Raw genomic sequence first — 17,209 nt, 5'->3', positions numbered from 1 at the left:
GTAGGCCTTGAGAGAGTCACTGCAGCAGGTAACACATTACTGGGTAGGCCTTGAGAGAGTCACTGCAGCAGGTAACACATTACTGACTGGATAGGCCTTGAGAGAGTGACTGCAGCAGGTAACACATTACTGGGTGGGCCTTGAGAGAGTGACTGCAGCAGGTAACACATTACTGGGTGGGCCTTGAGAGAGTCACTGCAGCAGGTAACACATTACTGGGTACGCCTTGAAAGAGTCACTGCAGCAGGTAACACATTACTGAGTACACTTTGAGAGAGTCACTGCAGCAGGTAACACATTACTGGGTAGGCCTTGAGAGAGTCACTGCAGCAGGTAACACATTACTGGGTGGGCCTTGAGAGAGTCACTGCAGCAGGTAACACATTACTGGGTGGTTCTGTTTTGTTCTTTTGTGAGGCGTTCACCATTTGGTTTCTGTACAGTGATTGAGATTAGAAGTTGAATGGAATGGGTTTGTTTTATGACAAAGAAAAACAAACAAACAAAAAAAAAAGCACACACACAAAAAGCATACTTTCAGTATACAAACTGAATATCTGATTTCCTAGAGAAAAAATGGGCATTGGAAAACAAGTCTTTGGTCATTTCAAAAAGCTTGCTTTAAAAACTGGTTGAAAGTTTAAAAAAGGGGGAAGTTATCATAATATAAAGTTTCCGAGAAAGATGCATGAAAATCCAAATGAAAGCATATTGTTTGAAACAAGGTGTATTCTTTAATCACATTCATTTATGTGGTGTGTGTTCATTTGAACATAGAATTGTTGAGGTGTGCAGTGTGTGTTTGCATGTGCTTGAGTGCATTCATGTTTTTTGTGTATGTGTGTGTTTAGTACCTGTATACGTGGGATTTGTTTGCAAGTTCAGTGTGTGTGTGTGTGTGTGTGTGTGTGTGTGTGTGTGTGTGTTATGTTACATGTGTGTGATATATGTGTGGGGTATTTTTGTTGTTTGTGTGTTTGTGTATGTGAGTGTGATTGTTCATACCTGCAATTTGTGGTATTGTCTTGGTGTATGGATACACATATATATGTGTTCTTTTTTTATGTGCAGAGGTAGCTTTGTCATGCACTGTTGTATGCATATTGTATCATAGAACCCATTACATGGGGAGTTTACGCTGTACAAGTACTATCTACTAGTATTATTATTATTATATATGTATGGGAGTTTGCACCATACAAGTACTATCTACTAGAATTATTATTATTATATATGTATGGGAGTTTGCACCATACAAGTACTATCTACTATTATTATTATACAAGTACTGTCTACTAGAATTATTTTTATTAGTATATATGTATGGGGGTTTGCACCAAACAAGTACTATCTACTAGAATTATTTTTATTATTATATATGTATGGGGGTTTGCACCAAACAAGTACTATCTACTATTATTATTATATATTATGGGAGTTTGCGCCATACAAGTACTATCTACTAGAATTATTTTTATTATTATATATGTATGGGAGTTTGCACCAAACAAGTACTATCTACTATTATTATTATACATTATGGGAGTTTGCACCATACAAGTACTATCTACTAGTATTATTATTATATATGTATGGGAGTGTACGCCATACAAGTACTATCAGCTAGTATTATTATTATTATTATATATGTATGGGAGTGTACGCCATACAAGTCTGTCTACTAGTATGATTATTATTATATATGTATGGGAGTGTACGCCATACAAGTACTATCTGCTAATATTATTATTATTATATATGTATGGGAGTTTGCGCCATACAAGTACTATCTACTAGCGCCATACAAGTACTATCTACTAGTATTATTATTATTATTATTATTATTATATATGTATGGGAGTTTGTGCCATACAAGTACTATCTACTAGTATTATTATCATTATATGTGTCACATATGCATGTCTGTCTGGCCCTGTGTGGTCGGCTGGACTATAATCAACAAGAATAAGAATATTGATTGTGAATGACTGGTGCAAAAGAGCTTTGATTTGTCTGTGCACAAGATTTTAGCGCTCTATAAATACCATTATTATTATTATTATTGTTATGTATGTCTGTCAATGAATAACCATGCAAGTGAACAAACACCTGTCCACCAACACCTGCCCACCTGCACTGTGCAGCTGGAGACCCAGGTGAAGAGCACGGAGGGTGACCTGAGGGCAGCCCTGGAGCGAGAGCAGGACGTGGCGGAGGCGAGACGCGGTCTGCAGCGAGACCTGGAGTCCCTGACGGCACAGCTGGCGCAGGAGGCCGCCGCCCACAAACTGGCACAGGACAAGGTGGATGCCCTCAAGGCCCAGATGACTGACGCCAAGAAAAGCAAGGTGAGGAGTGGGTTTTGTTTTTGTTTGTTTTGACAGCCGCAGTAGCCTTCTTCTTCAGCCATTCGTGGGCTGCCAACTCTCACGTTCACTCATATGTACATGAGTGTGCTTTTATGTGTATGACCGTTTTTACACCACCATGTTGGCAGCCATACTCCGCTTTCAGGAGTGCACAATAGCCAAATGGATAAAGCGTTGGACTTTCATTCTGAGGGTCCTGGGTTTGAATCTCGGTAATGGCACCTGGTGGGTAAAGGGTGTAGATTGGAGATTTTTCTGATACCCAGGTTAACATATGTGCAGACCTGCTAGTGCCTGAACCCCCTTCGTGTGTATACGCAAGCAGAAGATCAAATACACACGTTAAAGATCCTGTAATCCATGCCAGCATTTGATGGGTTATGAAAACAAGAATATACGCAGCATGCACGCCCAGAAAACAGAGTATGGCTGCCTACATGGCGAGGTAAAAATGGTCATAATTATACATAAAAGCCCATTCATGTACATATGAGTGAACGTGGGAGTTGCAGCCAACAAACGAAGAAGAAGAGAAGAAGAAGTTTGTTTGTTTTTCTGCCCAAATCGAATACGTAAATGAGGGAGCAATGACTTCATGCCTGCATGGTGGGGTAAATAAACAAAACGGTCATACAAGTAAAATGTTAGATGTTTGTGCCTGAAATCTGATTGAAAAACAGTCATTCATTCTGCTGTTTGCTAGCCACTTTTTTTCTCTTTTTTTTTGTAAACAGATGTTATTTATATCATGTAATTATCTGTTAGTGATGTTCCTGTCTGAAGGTCCAAGGCAGTATACAATGATGCCCACAACAACAAAAGACTATAATGGAAACCATCATGCTGACACTAATTGCACTATCCTTCATGATCCCACCTCACCTGAACTCTTTGCCATACCCGGCTCTGTCCCTGATATTCTTTTCTCCCAAAATAATAGAAATAGTTTTGTTTTTTTGTGGTTGTTTTGAAGTAGCGGGAAATAAATTTTTTTTTTAAAGTTTGCTTGATTGTTCTTTGTCCTGCTGGCCCATACTTACTATGAGAGAGTAACTTGAGGCTGAAATAGTATTGGTTATAATGATAATCACAATGAGTAACTCGATGAGGCTAAACATTTTGTGACTGCTACACTCAGAGAAAAGAAAAGAAACAATCTGGGACAACATTGCAGTCAACTGATTCATTTTCTTGGCTGATTTTCTCTGGTTGCTACTTAACTACCACCTTAGCATTTTGCCGTGTCCTGTCACAGTTCACGTCAGAGGAAAAAATGCTGGAGCTTCAGGCGTCAGTGAAGCGTGTGGAAGCGGACCTGACAACGGAGCGTGAGCGGACTCGCTCTCTGGCCATCAGTCTGCAGGAGGCAGAGGGGGCGGTTGAGGCCAAAAACGCCTCCCTGAGGGGGAAACACGAACAGGTGGAAGTGCTCAAGGTGAGTGCTGGGTGGTGGTGTGTTCCTTTCTGTTATGTTGGGCTGATCTTGGGATTTTTTTTTTTTTGATTCACTTGTGTAAACAATGTGAGTCTATGTTATAACCCAGTGTTTCGTTGTGTGTGTGTGTGTGTGTGTGTGTGTGTGTGTGTGTGTCCATGGTAAACTCTGGTGTGTTCAGCCTTGTTTAGACTAGTTTGTGTCGGTCTTGAGAAAACAGCTACATGTTACGGTATGCCTGAGGTGATGGCAACGTTTCCTTTACCGCTAAATTAATTTAATTAATTTTTTTTTTTTTTAATAATTGAGATATGAAAAAGAACAACAAAAAAACCCTGATTTAAATGGTGTTATGTCCTCCAATACAATAATAACTTTATTGTGCTAGAAAAACATAGCTTTGAATATTAGATTTGGTTGAATGACGTCAGATGCACCACAGCTTGGTTTGATCCTGCTAGCATGCCTTCTTTTTGTTTTCTCCCAAGTTTGTAAATATATACATTATATACAGAACACATTTTAAGCTTTTTTTTCTCTTTTTTTTTCTCTTATGGTTCCTTTACTGGTTAAAGCGTGTATCACAAGTCAGTCTTGAAGGCCTTGCCTCTCGTTTGTTGTTTTTCAGTCTTGATATGGTTCCGTGGTGTGGTCAGCTGGGCAATAAGCAACAAAGATAGATAAATGAATATCCTCGCCAGTTTCTTTGTGACAATTAAGAATCATGGATGACATAATTGTAGAGTGTCAGTATTCTAATTGTTAATGTATCAGCATAGATTGCACACACGGAGACAAAAAAAAAAAAAAGGAAAAAAAAGAAACAAAAAAGAAAAGAAGCTTATGGTCAGTATGCAATTTCACAATGCATAAAAAAAAAAAAGCCGAAACAAAAAACAAAACAATCTATGGATTTCAGCTTTGAATGCAGAGGTGGTGTCTTGTGGAGAAAGATTATTGCACTGTCCATCTTTGGTTGTACTCCCTCCCATTCATCCTTGATTTATGTACTTGAATCTGGTGTTTTTCTTCTGCTTCAGATCCTGCAGGATCAGTGTTTATAGTTTTTCAGCCCTGGTAAGGCCCTGTGTGGTCAGTTGTGCTATGAGCAACAAAGACAAATAACAAAATAAATGATCATGCTGATAGTTATTATGTTCATAGTCATTGTCTTGGTGGTAATGGTGTGTGTTTGTCTGTGTGTGTGTGTGTGTGTGTCTGTGTCTGTCTGTGTGTGTCTGTAGTATTTATAGTTTTTCAGCCGTGGTAAGGCCCTGTGTTGTCAGGTATGCTGTGAGCAACAAAGACAAGTAACAAAATAAATGATCATGTTGGTAGTCATTGTCTTGGTGGTAATGCTCTGTGTGTGTGTGTGTGTGTGTGTGTGTGTGTGTAGTATTTATAGTTTTTCAGCCCTGGTAAGGGGCTGTGTGGCCAGGTGTGCTATGAGCAACAAAGACAAATAACAAAATAAATGATCATGCTGATAGTCATTGTTTTGGTGGTAATGGTGTGTGTGTGTGTGTGTGTGTATGCTGTGTTGGTGGTTCAGAACGAGGTGAGCAAACTGCAGCAGGTGATGGGAAGTCAGAAGCAGCAGCTGGCAGCCCGCATGCGTCAGTCTGCCATGGACATGAAGCAGCAAGTGTGAGTGGACAGTGGTCACATGAGTGACACTCTGCTTGTGCATGTGCTTTTTTTTTTTTTTTTTTAGTGATGTTTTGTTGTTGCTGTTACTTTGTCGTGGGTTTAATGGAGGAGGGGTGGTGGTTTTGCAGTGTGTTCTGCTGTCTGATGTTTGAAACTGTTCTGTACTGAAGTTTATTGCGTCCTGAGCGTTGTGGTCTTTGGGGTTTCGATGTTGTCTGCTGCATAGCATTTCAATACACTTACAATGATGTATGTTTGTATCATATGTATATACCATAATTTTCAGCCAACAAGGCATTGCAGCACAAAAGGCGCACCCCCTGAATTAAAAGTAAAAGATTTTTTTAACTCATACAAGGCACACACATCCGATAAGCCATATCTGCTGTAAAGTCCTACATTTTGTCTCTGCTAACAGCGGATATTGTTTTCCCGAGTAGTGATGTTATCTTCGGAAAACTGGATTGGAACTTGTTTTTGTCTGCTTCTTGACTCAGCTGTGTTACTCCGTTTGTCTGCTCTGTTATGTGCTGCTTATTATTTTACTCTTAAAAAAATTTTTTTTTTACAGTTTCACAGTTGTTGTTTTTACAATTTTTACAGCATTCAGTTAAATGTACAGTGTTGTAAAGCCCCATTTCATTAACTTGTTTAATCATAATCCAGTCTGCTAGCCCTGCTTTTTAGTCCTGTCCACCATTTGCTTTGTGTTCTGCTTTCAAAAAAAGATCAGTTCACATTTTATTTCTTTACTTTCACAAAATAAATTTGTCCCAAACTCAGACGCTGCTCTTTTTTCATGGCCTAAAGGGCGAACTGTGATCATGTTCAGTATGAAATTCTGTGTAGTATATGATTTGGTTTCAATTTGATTCTGTGGTGAACACGAACCTTGTCAAATCGAGCAGTGGTAAGACTGAAGTGTTGTTGTTGAGCGTGATCATGAGCATTTATTGTGATCTTTGATTCGTCATAATTGAATTTGTTGTGTCAGGTGGCTCCATGTGAAGTTCAGAATTCAGTTTTCAGACACAGGTCAGATTTTAATATAAAAAAAAGTAGCGACATATTGAGGTATTGTATACACTGTCTTCTTCTTCCACTTGACGACCAACATCAGTATGTTGATGAGAATTATTGTTTTTTGAGAGGTTGTTGCTGGGTGCAATTTAACTGGACTGCCGAGGGATGTGCTATGAATTGATAGGGGAGATGGGGTGTAGTCCCCTGGTGTGTTCACATCTCCAGTTAAGCCAGTCTGGCTACCGTAGCGGTCCCCGGGAATACACCTGACTGGCACAGCCCTAGCTTTCTACAACACTACTTACTAGAGGGGAAAAAAAGTCACTGTGTTGTATAGCATTCATTGCATTGCTTTATATTGACCATTATCAATAATTGTATTGTACTGTATTGTTGGCTCAGGCAAGCATGTTTGGTAGAGCTGTTGTTTTCATAGTGACTGAACAAATCCGCAGTCATACGAATTCAGTTCTATGTGCATGAATGAATATCATGAGGGATGAGGTCACTGCAAGCATGTACATATAAATACAAACACTGTATTGTGATGATAAGACCACCCCGCCCCCTAAAAAACAACACAAAAAAACAACTTCTTCCCTGATCCAGCAGGCATTGCTGAGATTTTAACACCATGTTTTGGATGGAACAGAGAGCTGTGACCACTGAAATGTCAGACCCCTTTTTTATTCTCAGTGAAATTAGGTGAACATTGATGACACATTGGTCACTGTGTGTGTGTGTGTGTGTATATGTGACATCAGAGACAGCACGGAGTCGGAGCGAATCAAGCTGGCCCAGCAAGCCCAGCAGATGTCTGTGGAGCTGGAGCAAGTCCGTGAACAGCTGGCCCTGAAGAGCAAGGAGAATCTGAAGGTGATTTCACTGCCTGTCATCATCTTCTTCGTCCTCTTTTTCCCTGCCTGTCATCATCTTCTTCCTCTTTTCCCTGCCTGTCATAGTCTTCTTTTTCCTTTTTTCCCTGCCCGTCATAGTCTTCTTCCTCTTTTCCCTGCCTGTTATAGTCTTCTTCTTCCTTTTTTCCCTGCCTGTCATAGTCTTCATCTTCCTTTTTTCCCTGCCTGTCATAGTCTTCTTCCTCTTTTCCCTGCCTGTTATAGTCTTCTTCTTCCTTTTTTCCCTGCCTGTCATAGTCTTCTTCCTCCTCTTTTTCCCTGCCTGTCATAGTCTTCTTCCTCCTCTTTTTCCCTGCCTGTCATAGTCTTCTTCCTCCTCTTTTTCCCTGCCTGTCATAGTCTTCTTCCTCCTCTTTTTCCCTGCCTGTCGTAGTCTTCTTCTTCCTCTTTTTTCTCTGCCTGTCGTAGTCTTCTTGTTCCTCTTTTTCCCTGCTTGTCATAGTCTTCTTCATCCTCTTTTCCCCTGCCCGTCATAGTCTTCTTCATCCTCTTTTTTCCCTGCCTGTCATAGTCTTCTTCCTCCTCTTTTTCCCTGCCTGTCGTAGTCTTCTTGTTCCTCTTTTTTCCCTGCCTGTCATAGTCTTCTTCCTCATCTTTTTCCCTGCCTGTCATAGTCTTCTTCCTCATCTTTTCCCCTGCCTGTCATAGTCTTCTTCCTCCTCTTTTTCCCTGCCTGTCATAGTCTTCTTCCTCCTCTTTTTCCCTGCCTGTCGTAGTCTTCTTCTTCCTCTTTTTCCCTGCCTGTCATAGTCTTCTTCATCCTCTTTTTCCCTGCCTGTCATCATCTTCTTCCTCCTCTTTTTCCCTGCCTGTCATAGTCTTCTTCATCCTCTTTTTCCCTGCCTGTCATCATCTTCTTCATCCTCTTTTTCCTGCCCTGTCATAGTCTTCTTCCTCATCTTTTTCCCTGCCTGTCATAGTCTTCTTCCTCATCTGTGTGGTGTGTGTGTGTGTGTGTGTGTGTGTGTGTGAACAGCTGCAGGAGGAGATGCTGACGCTGGAGGACCAGGTGCGTGAACACAGCAGCAAGCTGCGCACCACCCAGGTCACCCTGCAGCATGAGGAGGAGATGCAGGTCAAGCTCAGCAGCAGGTCAGTCCGTCCTGGCTGTCTCCTTTCAACATACATCACAAAGGAATCTGAACAAAACTGAAAAATTTTTCAAACAATTTTTTTTTTTTTAATGAACAAACCGCCTTCTCCTCCGTTTTATACACAGCACATTCATGACATCACTGTACCAGCAGAAATGTCCACTTCTCTCGTTTTTATCAAGGATATGTGCTGACAAAGGAAAATGTCATTTCTTGTGACTCCTAGGAGTTTGTGATGGGAATGGGTTGAGAGTTGTTATCCTCCGCCCCACCTGCCACACCTCCAAAGACAGCATGAACGCTGAGTGCAGTTTTGCTTCCACAAAAGTTTTATTCTCTTTCTGTCTCTCTGTCCGTCTAACTGCAGCACTCAACTAGACAACAACAAAAAAAGGTTTTCCTGTGTTCAGGATGGGGGTTATTTCCAGAGAAAGTGAATTCGTTAAAGTTTGCCATGGACACACACTCACACATGGACAACAGAAACACAGGTTTATCACAGACTCATATTGTGTATAAACACACGCTTTGGTCAGAAATGATAAAATAATTGCAGTAAATCAGTGTGTCAATATGTAGAATAAAAGTTACATGTTTTGTGAATAATAAATCATAATGTGATACTAGAATGATTGTGAAAACATCTTTTGCTACTTTTCAGTATTCTGGTGTCCTTCCCAGAAGTGTATTGTGATCATGATAAAAATGGAGAGAACTCTTTTCTTTACCATTCCAAGTCAAACTAGGGGTTGACTATTTCCAGAAAAAATGAATTTGTTAAAGTTTTCTACAAACACATACATGCTGCATATAAAACACATGCATGAGCCAAAAGATATGATGCCTGTCTGAAAACTAGCATCTCTATTGAATAAAACAGAGTTGTGTTTCTGACATGCTAGTTTGGCGAGGTTCTCGTGAGACATACTTGGAAGGTGCATTTCTTTTTTCCACCTTGCGGCAAGAATGGCAAGGTTCTTGCTAGTGAAAGCTGGGTAGCTTTCAGAGCAACCGTGCGGCAAGGCAAGGCAAGGATAAAATCTTCTTTCTGCCTCACATGTGTTTCTTGCGCATGTACTTATCGCCCATGCCTCTTTCTCCGCTAGCTTGCAAGCACACTCATGAATTAGAAACAAGTCTTTGGGGTTTTGGGGGTGTGGGAGGGGGTTCTCACTGAACTTCATGTTGTGAAAGTTGGAATGTTTCTCCAGTTGCCCTGTGGTGTGGGTGTGGTGTGTGTAGAGGTTGGTGTGAATGAAAACTAGCCACAACCAGTGTGGTGCTGTGGTTCACAGCTGTCAGTGCTGGTTGCAGGTTCCAGGAGCAGGAGGAAGAGCTGCGCAAGTTGCGGGCCTTCCTGGCCGGTAAAGCCGATGAGGAGGGAGACGGGAACACCATGTGGTATGTGTCCTGCTCTGTGCATGTGTGGTGGTGGGGACACAGTAGTTTGTGTGGATGTGTGTGTATTTTGGAGGGAGGAGGAGGGGTAGGTTATCCTGTTGGTCACACACACACACACACACACACACACACACACACACACACACACACACCTCTCTCTCTCTCTCTACCTTTTTATGTCAGAAGTTGGCAGGATTAACAAATTTTGAAAATGTTTCAGCAGGACTTTGGAAGGAGGGTTTAAAATGTCAGGATACTTATCATACAGACTTTTTTTTTAAAGTAAAGAAACAACTTGGCTAGAACGTGGTCAGCTAAACTGAACAGAATACGTGGTTATGCAAAATGCTTTGGACATGAAGAAGAAAAAACCTGGCAAGAATAAGGCCTGCACTGGAGGGAATAATCAGTAAACAGCTTAAAACTATCCAGACCAAAAAAGAAAAAAAAAAGGTCAGCAGGAACCTGGACTTCCGAAATGGCCCCTTTGCGGTGGGCCAGGCTGTAAGCAACGTGATTCGATTTAAGGAACCTTGTGCTTTGGTAGATGACAGTGGAGACAAAGCCCTCTCCCTTTGCAGGATTGATTTAAGGAACCTTGGCTTTTATAGATGACAGTGGAGAAGACAAAGCCCTCTCCCTTGCAGGATTGATTTAAGGAACCTTGGCTTTGGTAGATGACAGTGGAGAAGACAAAGCCCTCTCCCTTGCAGGGTTGATTTAAGGAACCTTGGCTTTGGTAGATGACCATGGAGATGAAGCCCTCTCCCTTTGCAGGATCAATTTAAGGAACCGTGGCTTTGATAGATGACAGTGGAGACAATGAAGCCCTGTCCCTTTGCAGGAAGGAGATGAACCGGGTGATGCAGGACCTGAGCCAGCAGCTGCTGAAGCACATGGAGGAGGCCCGCGGTGCCGGCCAGGACGGGAAGGACCGTGACTCCAGGCAGCTGGGGCGGCTGAGGCGGGAGCTGAGCGCCCTGGAGTCGCAGCTGAACGCGGAGAGGGCGCTGCACGCCATCACCAAGAACGCTGTGCAGAGCCTGGAGGAGGACAACGCACGCCTGCGACAGCAGCTGCACCAGATGCGACGCAGGGGGCGGAGTCATGAAAAGTTAGTGTGTGTGTGTTACTCTGTGTGTGGTGTTGCGATAGTGTGCTGTGTGTGTGTGTGATGTGTATGCTGTCAGTGAGTGGAGCGTTGTACTGCTGTGTGTGTGGTTTGTGTTTCTGTTAGTGTGTGGGGTGTATATGAGGTCTGTCTGTTAGTGTGTGGAGTGTGTTGTGCTGCTGTGTGTGCTGTCTGTTAGTGTGTGTGGTCTGTATGTCTGTCAGTGTGTGGGGGGTGCATGTGGTCTGTCTGTTCATGTGTGGGGTGTGTGTGGTCTGTATGTCTGTTAGTGTGTCGGGTGTGTGTGGTCTGTATGTCTGTCAGTGTGTGTGGTCTGTATGTCTGTTCGTGTGTGTGGTCTGCATGTCTGTCAGTGTGTGTGGTCTGTATGTCTGTTAGTTTGTGGGGAGTGTGTGGTCTGTATGTCTGTTAAGTGTGTGAAGTGTGTGTGGTCTTATGTCTGCTAGTGTGTGGGGTGTGTGTCGTCTGTATGTCTGTTAAGTGTGTGAAGTGTGTGTGGTCTTATGTCTGCTAGTGTGTGGGGAGTGTGTGGTCTGTATGTCTGTTAAGTGTGTGAAGTGTGTGTGGTCTATATGTCTGTTAGTTTGTGGGGAGTGTGTGGTCTGTATGTCTGTTAAGTGTGTGAAGTGTGTGTGGTCTTATGTCTGCTAGTTTGTGGGGAGTGTGTGGTCTGTATGTCTGTTAAGTGTGTGAAGTGTGTGTGGTCTTATGTCTGCTAGTGTGTGGGGTGTGTGTCGTCTGTATGTCTGTTAATGTGTGTGTTGCATTTAGCACTACTCATAACCATAAGTGCTTTCTTGCACATGCACATCCACTTTTCAATAATGACAAACCACAGCTGTCATTTAGACACCAATGAATAACTACATTTCTGGCTGAAACATCAACTTTTCCAACACATTTTCCAAGCAGTTCATGGTGCATGTATGCCTGAAACAGCTGTCAGTGTCTTCAATGAGAGGCCAGTGGCAGACCATATGCAGCCTGTGTAATCTGAATAGGTCATTAAAAAAATTTTTAAAAAGAAAAAAAAAAAGAGAAATTATCTGCTTTCATGAAGTTGTTCTTAAATTTTTGTGAAGTCTGTAGTTCACACCAGTCTCAAGAAATCATGAAACACTTGAATGGTGGTGTCCCCAGAAAACACCGAAGTCGGATGGAGGAGATCAACGAGATCATCGCCCGTTCACAGTCACGGGCCCAGGCCATGATGGCGTCCGGGGCTTACCTGGACGGAACATTCAAGTACCTGAACCCGTCGCGGGACTTCAACACGTCATCGGCCACGCTGGCCAGCAGGGATGGGTCCCCAGACACCTCTCTGGCCCTCAGCGACACCTCCTTCACTAGTGCCGGCATGTTCAGCAGCTCCATGCTCAACCTGTCCACCCCCTTCCCTCCTGTTAGCTCCCAGAAATGATAAAGTATGGTTTTTGGAAAGGTTGAAACCTGTGAACTTAAATTCTGGCTTGCATATGCAGAATCGGTGAAGCTGGTTGTTTAATCTGGCTTGATATTCGTCGCGGAGGTGCCGGTGTGATTGAAACCTTTGAACAGTTAACTGCATGAGGTGCCAGTGATTCCCTTTCTTCTGAGAAATATATGACATGTTACGAAAGATTAAGTCTGTGAAGATTAGAAGGTTCTAATTTCAATGCAAAATCAGTGAAGCTGCATCATCTTGACCTGGGTTTATGTCTTGACACATATGAGGTGTTAGCATTACTGAATCCTTCCCAAATAAATGTGGGGTACCAGTATAACTTGTACACCCCACAGTGTTGTAGAACTCCAGGATACATTGACACACCAGTCCAGCTGCAGCACAAAGGACAATCCCAGATATGTCAGGAGAAGATTGCAGTATTCAAGGAAGAGAATCTGTATCCTGAGAGAAATCTAGCAGGAAGTCACATGGAGAATGAAAAAATGTCCTTGCAAACATTCCAATGGTCCATTTATTGGTGATAAGATTTTTTTTCTCTCCCATAACACTGTGGTACATGCCTTGTGTGTAAGACAGAAATTCAGGTGTGCTGGACCAAAGTTTGTTTAAACTAAATGTTGGGGGAGACACAAGGACTTGCACCTCCATCACCTGCCAGAACTTCTTAACTATGCAAATGTGCATGTTTTGGAATGGCCAAGATTTGTGTTCAGGATGTAATGTTGGTGATCAGGAATAGACTATAAGGAGTGTGGTAACTTGTAGGCAGTAGACCTATCTGACAGTCTGTGTATGTTTCATTGTGACAATCCTAACATCTCCACTTATTATGCTTTTGTGTGTGATAGATACACATTGGTCTTTTATACTGGGTTTTTTTTGTATTACTATGCTTCAGCCTTGATGTGGCCCTTTGTGATAGGCTTTGCTGTAAGCAACAGTGTTAGCTGTATTTGAGGTAATCATATACACATAATCCATGTATATATCAGCCCTTTAGTATTTGTAACATTTAAAAAAAAAAGCCAGTCACACACTTAAAGTGTTTTTTTGTATAAAATGATTGGTTCATTTAGATTTACCAGCCTTCAGAAAGTTGTTGAAATCCGTACCATAATGAGTGGTGTTAAGATCTTGATATTGGGATAAGAAAGCTGTGTAAACACAAGCCTCTCTCTGATCATCGTGTCCAAAAGTTATTCAGAACACATTAATCTTTTCAGACACAAGTTCATAAAAAGAAATACTTTTTGATTTATGTACTGGTTTATTACCGTAAAGTTTGGTCTATTGAGCACACTGGTATATAAGCCGCACCCACTAAACTTTGGAAAAAATTGAACTTCATACATATATAAGCTGCACTGGCTTATAAGCCGCACTTATATCCGGTACCAGAACACATACTGATACTACAGAAAAACTGTCAGTACTGTAGGTTATGAAATAAGCACAAGCGGGAACAACACAAAGAAAAGCAAGCGAAAATACTGCTAGTGCCACAAAAAAATAAAAAACAAACAACGAAAATAAGATCCATAATTTAGGGATAGTCACATTTATTCAACGTCGTCCTGCTCACTAAATCTACTGAAATCTTTGTCTTCGGTGTCCCAGTTGAAGAGAACCAGCACAGCTTCCTCCGCCATCTTGTCACTGACTTCAGCCTCGCTTTCACTTCATGAACATGAATGCAAAGTGGAGGTCGCTGCTGGTTCGCCACTTGCACTGTCGTCTGCTAGGTCGATTGTCTTCAATTTGAAGACTACATCATAGGCATTACGTCACGTTTTCCTCATGATGAGGGTGTACACTTGAGCAGAGTAGAACTGAATGCTGATCTGAAGGCTTCATTGTGTGGGGATTTGATTTATAAAAAGTGAACAGTTAGCACACTATCCTGAAGCTCATCCAAAAATTCATGGACAGAAATCATGATTTTGGTGAGTTGAAGGACAGCTAAGAATACACGAGAATGTGACACTCCCGGGATCATTAAAATCCTCAAATAAGCAGCATCATTGTATGAGCCGCAGAGGTTGAAGCTGGGGTAAAAAGTCACGGCTTATAGACCGAATTTTACGGTATATATATAAAATACAGATTCATTGTCCAGATCTTTGTTACTGAGTAGGGAGAATCTGGAAATGGGTTCATTAAGCTGGACACTAGTTGACAGTCATGCATTTTACCAGAAATGGAAATAGTGTGTTCATTATAGAGACTTGGTTCATGCAGTTTTGCTTCACTAGTTATGCATTGCTGGTGGTTGTTGAAATACTGAAATGCTGCTTTTTTCATCTGCATCAAGGCACCATTTTAGACCTGCATCAAAGCAACATGCAGGTGCAATTGAAGAAGCTGAATGTTTGTTGTTTGTGCTGTTCTCGCTGGTGTCACCAGATTCCAAGTCAGAACACTTACACAATCCTTTTACAGGAGTTGGCTACCTCAGAATAATTGCCCATGTTACACTTTTGTGTCCAGTTTTTGTCAGCAACAAAAAGTCTGTATGGTATTTGATAGTAGAGACACTGCCACAGAATGACAGTGTCATATTGCTTTGCACATTATTGTCACAGTCACAAAACTTGCACAAGGATGAAAGCAGGTGTTTCAAATAGCCTGAAATAAGGCAAAGAAATGCCTCTTTCTCACATCTCTGCTTCACACTGTTCTGTTTATGTCTGATTGTTTCTGGTGATGTTTTGTCTTTTCATTATTGTTTTTTGATGAGGCACATACAGTGTATGTGTGTGCATGTGTCTCATCTTTCTTTTTTTTTTTTTCTATAGGTAGGATGCTGTGTTGTTAACCCATAAATTAAATTGCATGTATTGGGATTGTTTGCATCTGTGTGAAGGGTCACACAAAGCTGATCTGCCAAGTGACCATACCACCAGAGGTTAGTTTCCCTCAGACAGTTCCACCTGCATGACTAAACAATTTTGCCCTGGTTCTGACACTGGTCTACCAGTCTCACTTGAAAAACGTTCAGATGTTCTGCAGGTCATCTCTGGTTGACACAATGATTATCCTAAGCTGGTTGATTTTCATGATTGTATATGACTTAATCATAAACTGCTACAATACAGTAGACCTCAAACCCAAGGTTCAGTCATATGTAAAACAACTCCGGCAAGAAGAATGGAACTTATAAACTGACAACAGATGATTTCAGGTCTGTCCCAACCTCAGAGAATTCCTTCCTTCTGTTTTCTGCAGGCCATATACAGGTCATATTTATCCAACACATTCTTACATCTTGAAAGATGAACAATCTCCATGATGTGTGCATCTACTGACTGTCTGCTGGGAGAGGCTTGGTATCAGGCACAAACATTTCACAGCTAGCTCTATGAAGACCCTGTTCTGATAAGTATTCTGGATATTGTTTTTCAGTTCCTGAAGGAAATAGATCTGTTTGAATCAGTTTAATCAATACTTCTAGGCATCCGTCGATAAGGCTTGATCATGGGTGAACATCCTGTTCATCTTGGCTATCTGCTCGTCTGGAGTAGCGTCACTTATGGCTGTAGTGACCAATGCGGGAATGACGGTCTCTGATGCAAAGGTCGCACCTGTGTGTTGTATCTTGTCTGCTGGAGCTATTGGGCTCTTTTTTGCGTGGCCACAGTTGAAATAAAACATGGACTGAATAAGGCGCAGTTGAACTGGTCTTTTCAATGTTTTTTGATTGACCTTTCAACACCGTTTTTGTTTCTTCGTGACTGGTTTTAAGGATGGACAATTTTTTTAGCCCTGAAATGGTCCCTTTTAGTCTGCTGGGCTGCTACATGATTTGATTGTCATGGTTGTGAGCTTCCCTGCAAAATGGTGGAGAATATTTTGTTTATATCTCTTTCTCTCTCTTTTTCTGTCTAGACGTCAAACTTTTGGTGTGGTCTTTTCCTCTTGGGTTTATTGGTTTAGAGCTGAACATGAAAAGGAAATCCTATTAGATTTTCTACAGCTGAGTGTCTCTTATTTTGATGAAGAAGCTTCAAGGTTAACAAAGTTTTGGGGTGTTTTAGTTTATTTGATTTGTTTATTTTTAATACACTTAGTGCACACATATATATATATATATATGTGTGTGTGTGTGTGTATATATATAATATATATATATATACACACACATTCAACTGTGGTCTAGAGGGCAGGTCAAGTTTATTTTGGTCACATTGTGTACTGTGGGTCATATATAACCTGATCTTCCACTGTGTAACTGTAAGCTCTATATATGTGAAGCTCAAGTTTGTTGAAACTGCAGAGGTCACAAAATGAAATGCCGTTCCATCAAAATAGAATATTTACCAATACTCTATGTCTTATACTATTCTTGGTTCTGTTTTGGACAGCATTGAAGTGGAGTTTTTTGGGGGGGGTTTTGGGTTTTTTTTCAATATACAAACTTTTCTTCCATGAGGTGCTTCTCATTTTGAGCTGAATCAAAGACATAAATGTGTCTTCCTTTGAATACCAGCATTCTGGAAGCACGCTCTTACAATACGTAATATGTGCTTTGGATAAACTGTTTGGCTTGTTAGAGTTGACCTTACCTAAAGTTTGAAGGATATCAGTGCGTCTTGTACAGAGGTGTTTAGGCTTGTTTGTACCCCTTCATTCTACTTTCCTTTTTGTTTTCTGCTCAATCATCTGTGCTGTTTCAGTCCATCATTCCCACACGGCACATTCTGAATCCCCCATACACTGCCACACTGGTTTCGTCTGTCTTAGT

At 41.5% G+C, this 17,209-nt stretch overlaps 1 protein-coding gene across 1 annotated transcript in view; it reads left to right on the top strand.

The window, feature by feature from the left end:
* LOC143296965 (uncharacterized) overlaps positions 1–15,467 on the top strand; it is a 67,816-nt gene extending 52,349 nt beyond the window's left edge. The window contains exons 31-38 of the mRNA XM_076609036.1: positions 2,145–2,348; positions 3,625–3,804; positions 5,357–5,451; positions 7,242–7,353; positions 8,371–8,486; positions 9,803–9,889; positions 10,734–11,003; positions 12,162–15,467. Coding sequence (XP_076465151.1) covers positions 2,145–2,348; positions 3,625–3,804; positions 5,357–5,451; positions 7,242–7,353; positions 8,371–8,486; positions 9,803–9,889; positions 10,734–11,003; positions 12,162–12,441 — 1,344 coding nt within the window. The 3' untranslated portion in view covers positions 12,442–15,467. The remainder of the gene's footprint in view (positions 1–2,144; positions 2,349–3,624; positions 3,805–5,356; positions 5,452–7,241; positions 7,354–8,370; positions 8,487–9,802; positions 9,890–10,733; positions 11,004–12,161) is intronic.
* The last annotated feature ends 1,742 nt before the right edge of the window (positions 15,468–17,209 follow it).

This window comes from Babylonia areolata, chromosome 22 (genome assembly GCF_041734735.1).
Source record: "Babylonia areolata isolate BAREFJ2019XMU chromosome 22, ASM4173473v1, whole genome shotgun sequence".
Lineage (NCBI taxonomy): Eukaryota > Metazoa > Mollusca > Gastropoda > Neogastropoda > Buccinidae > Babylonia > Babylonia areolata.
The sequence above is the reverse complement of the archived record's forward strand: the minus strand, read 5'-3'. Positions and strand labels throughout refer to the sequence as shown.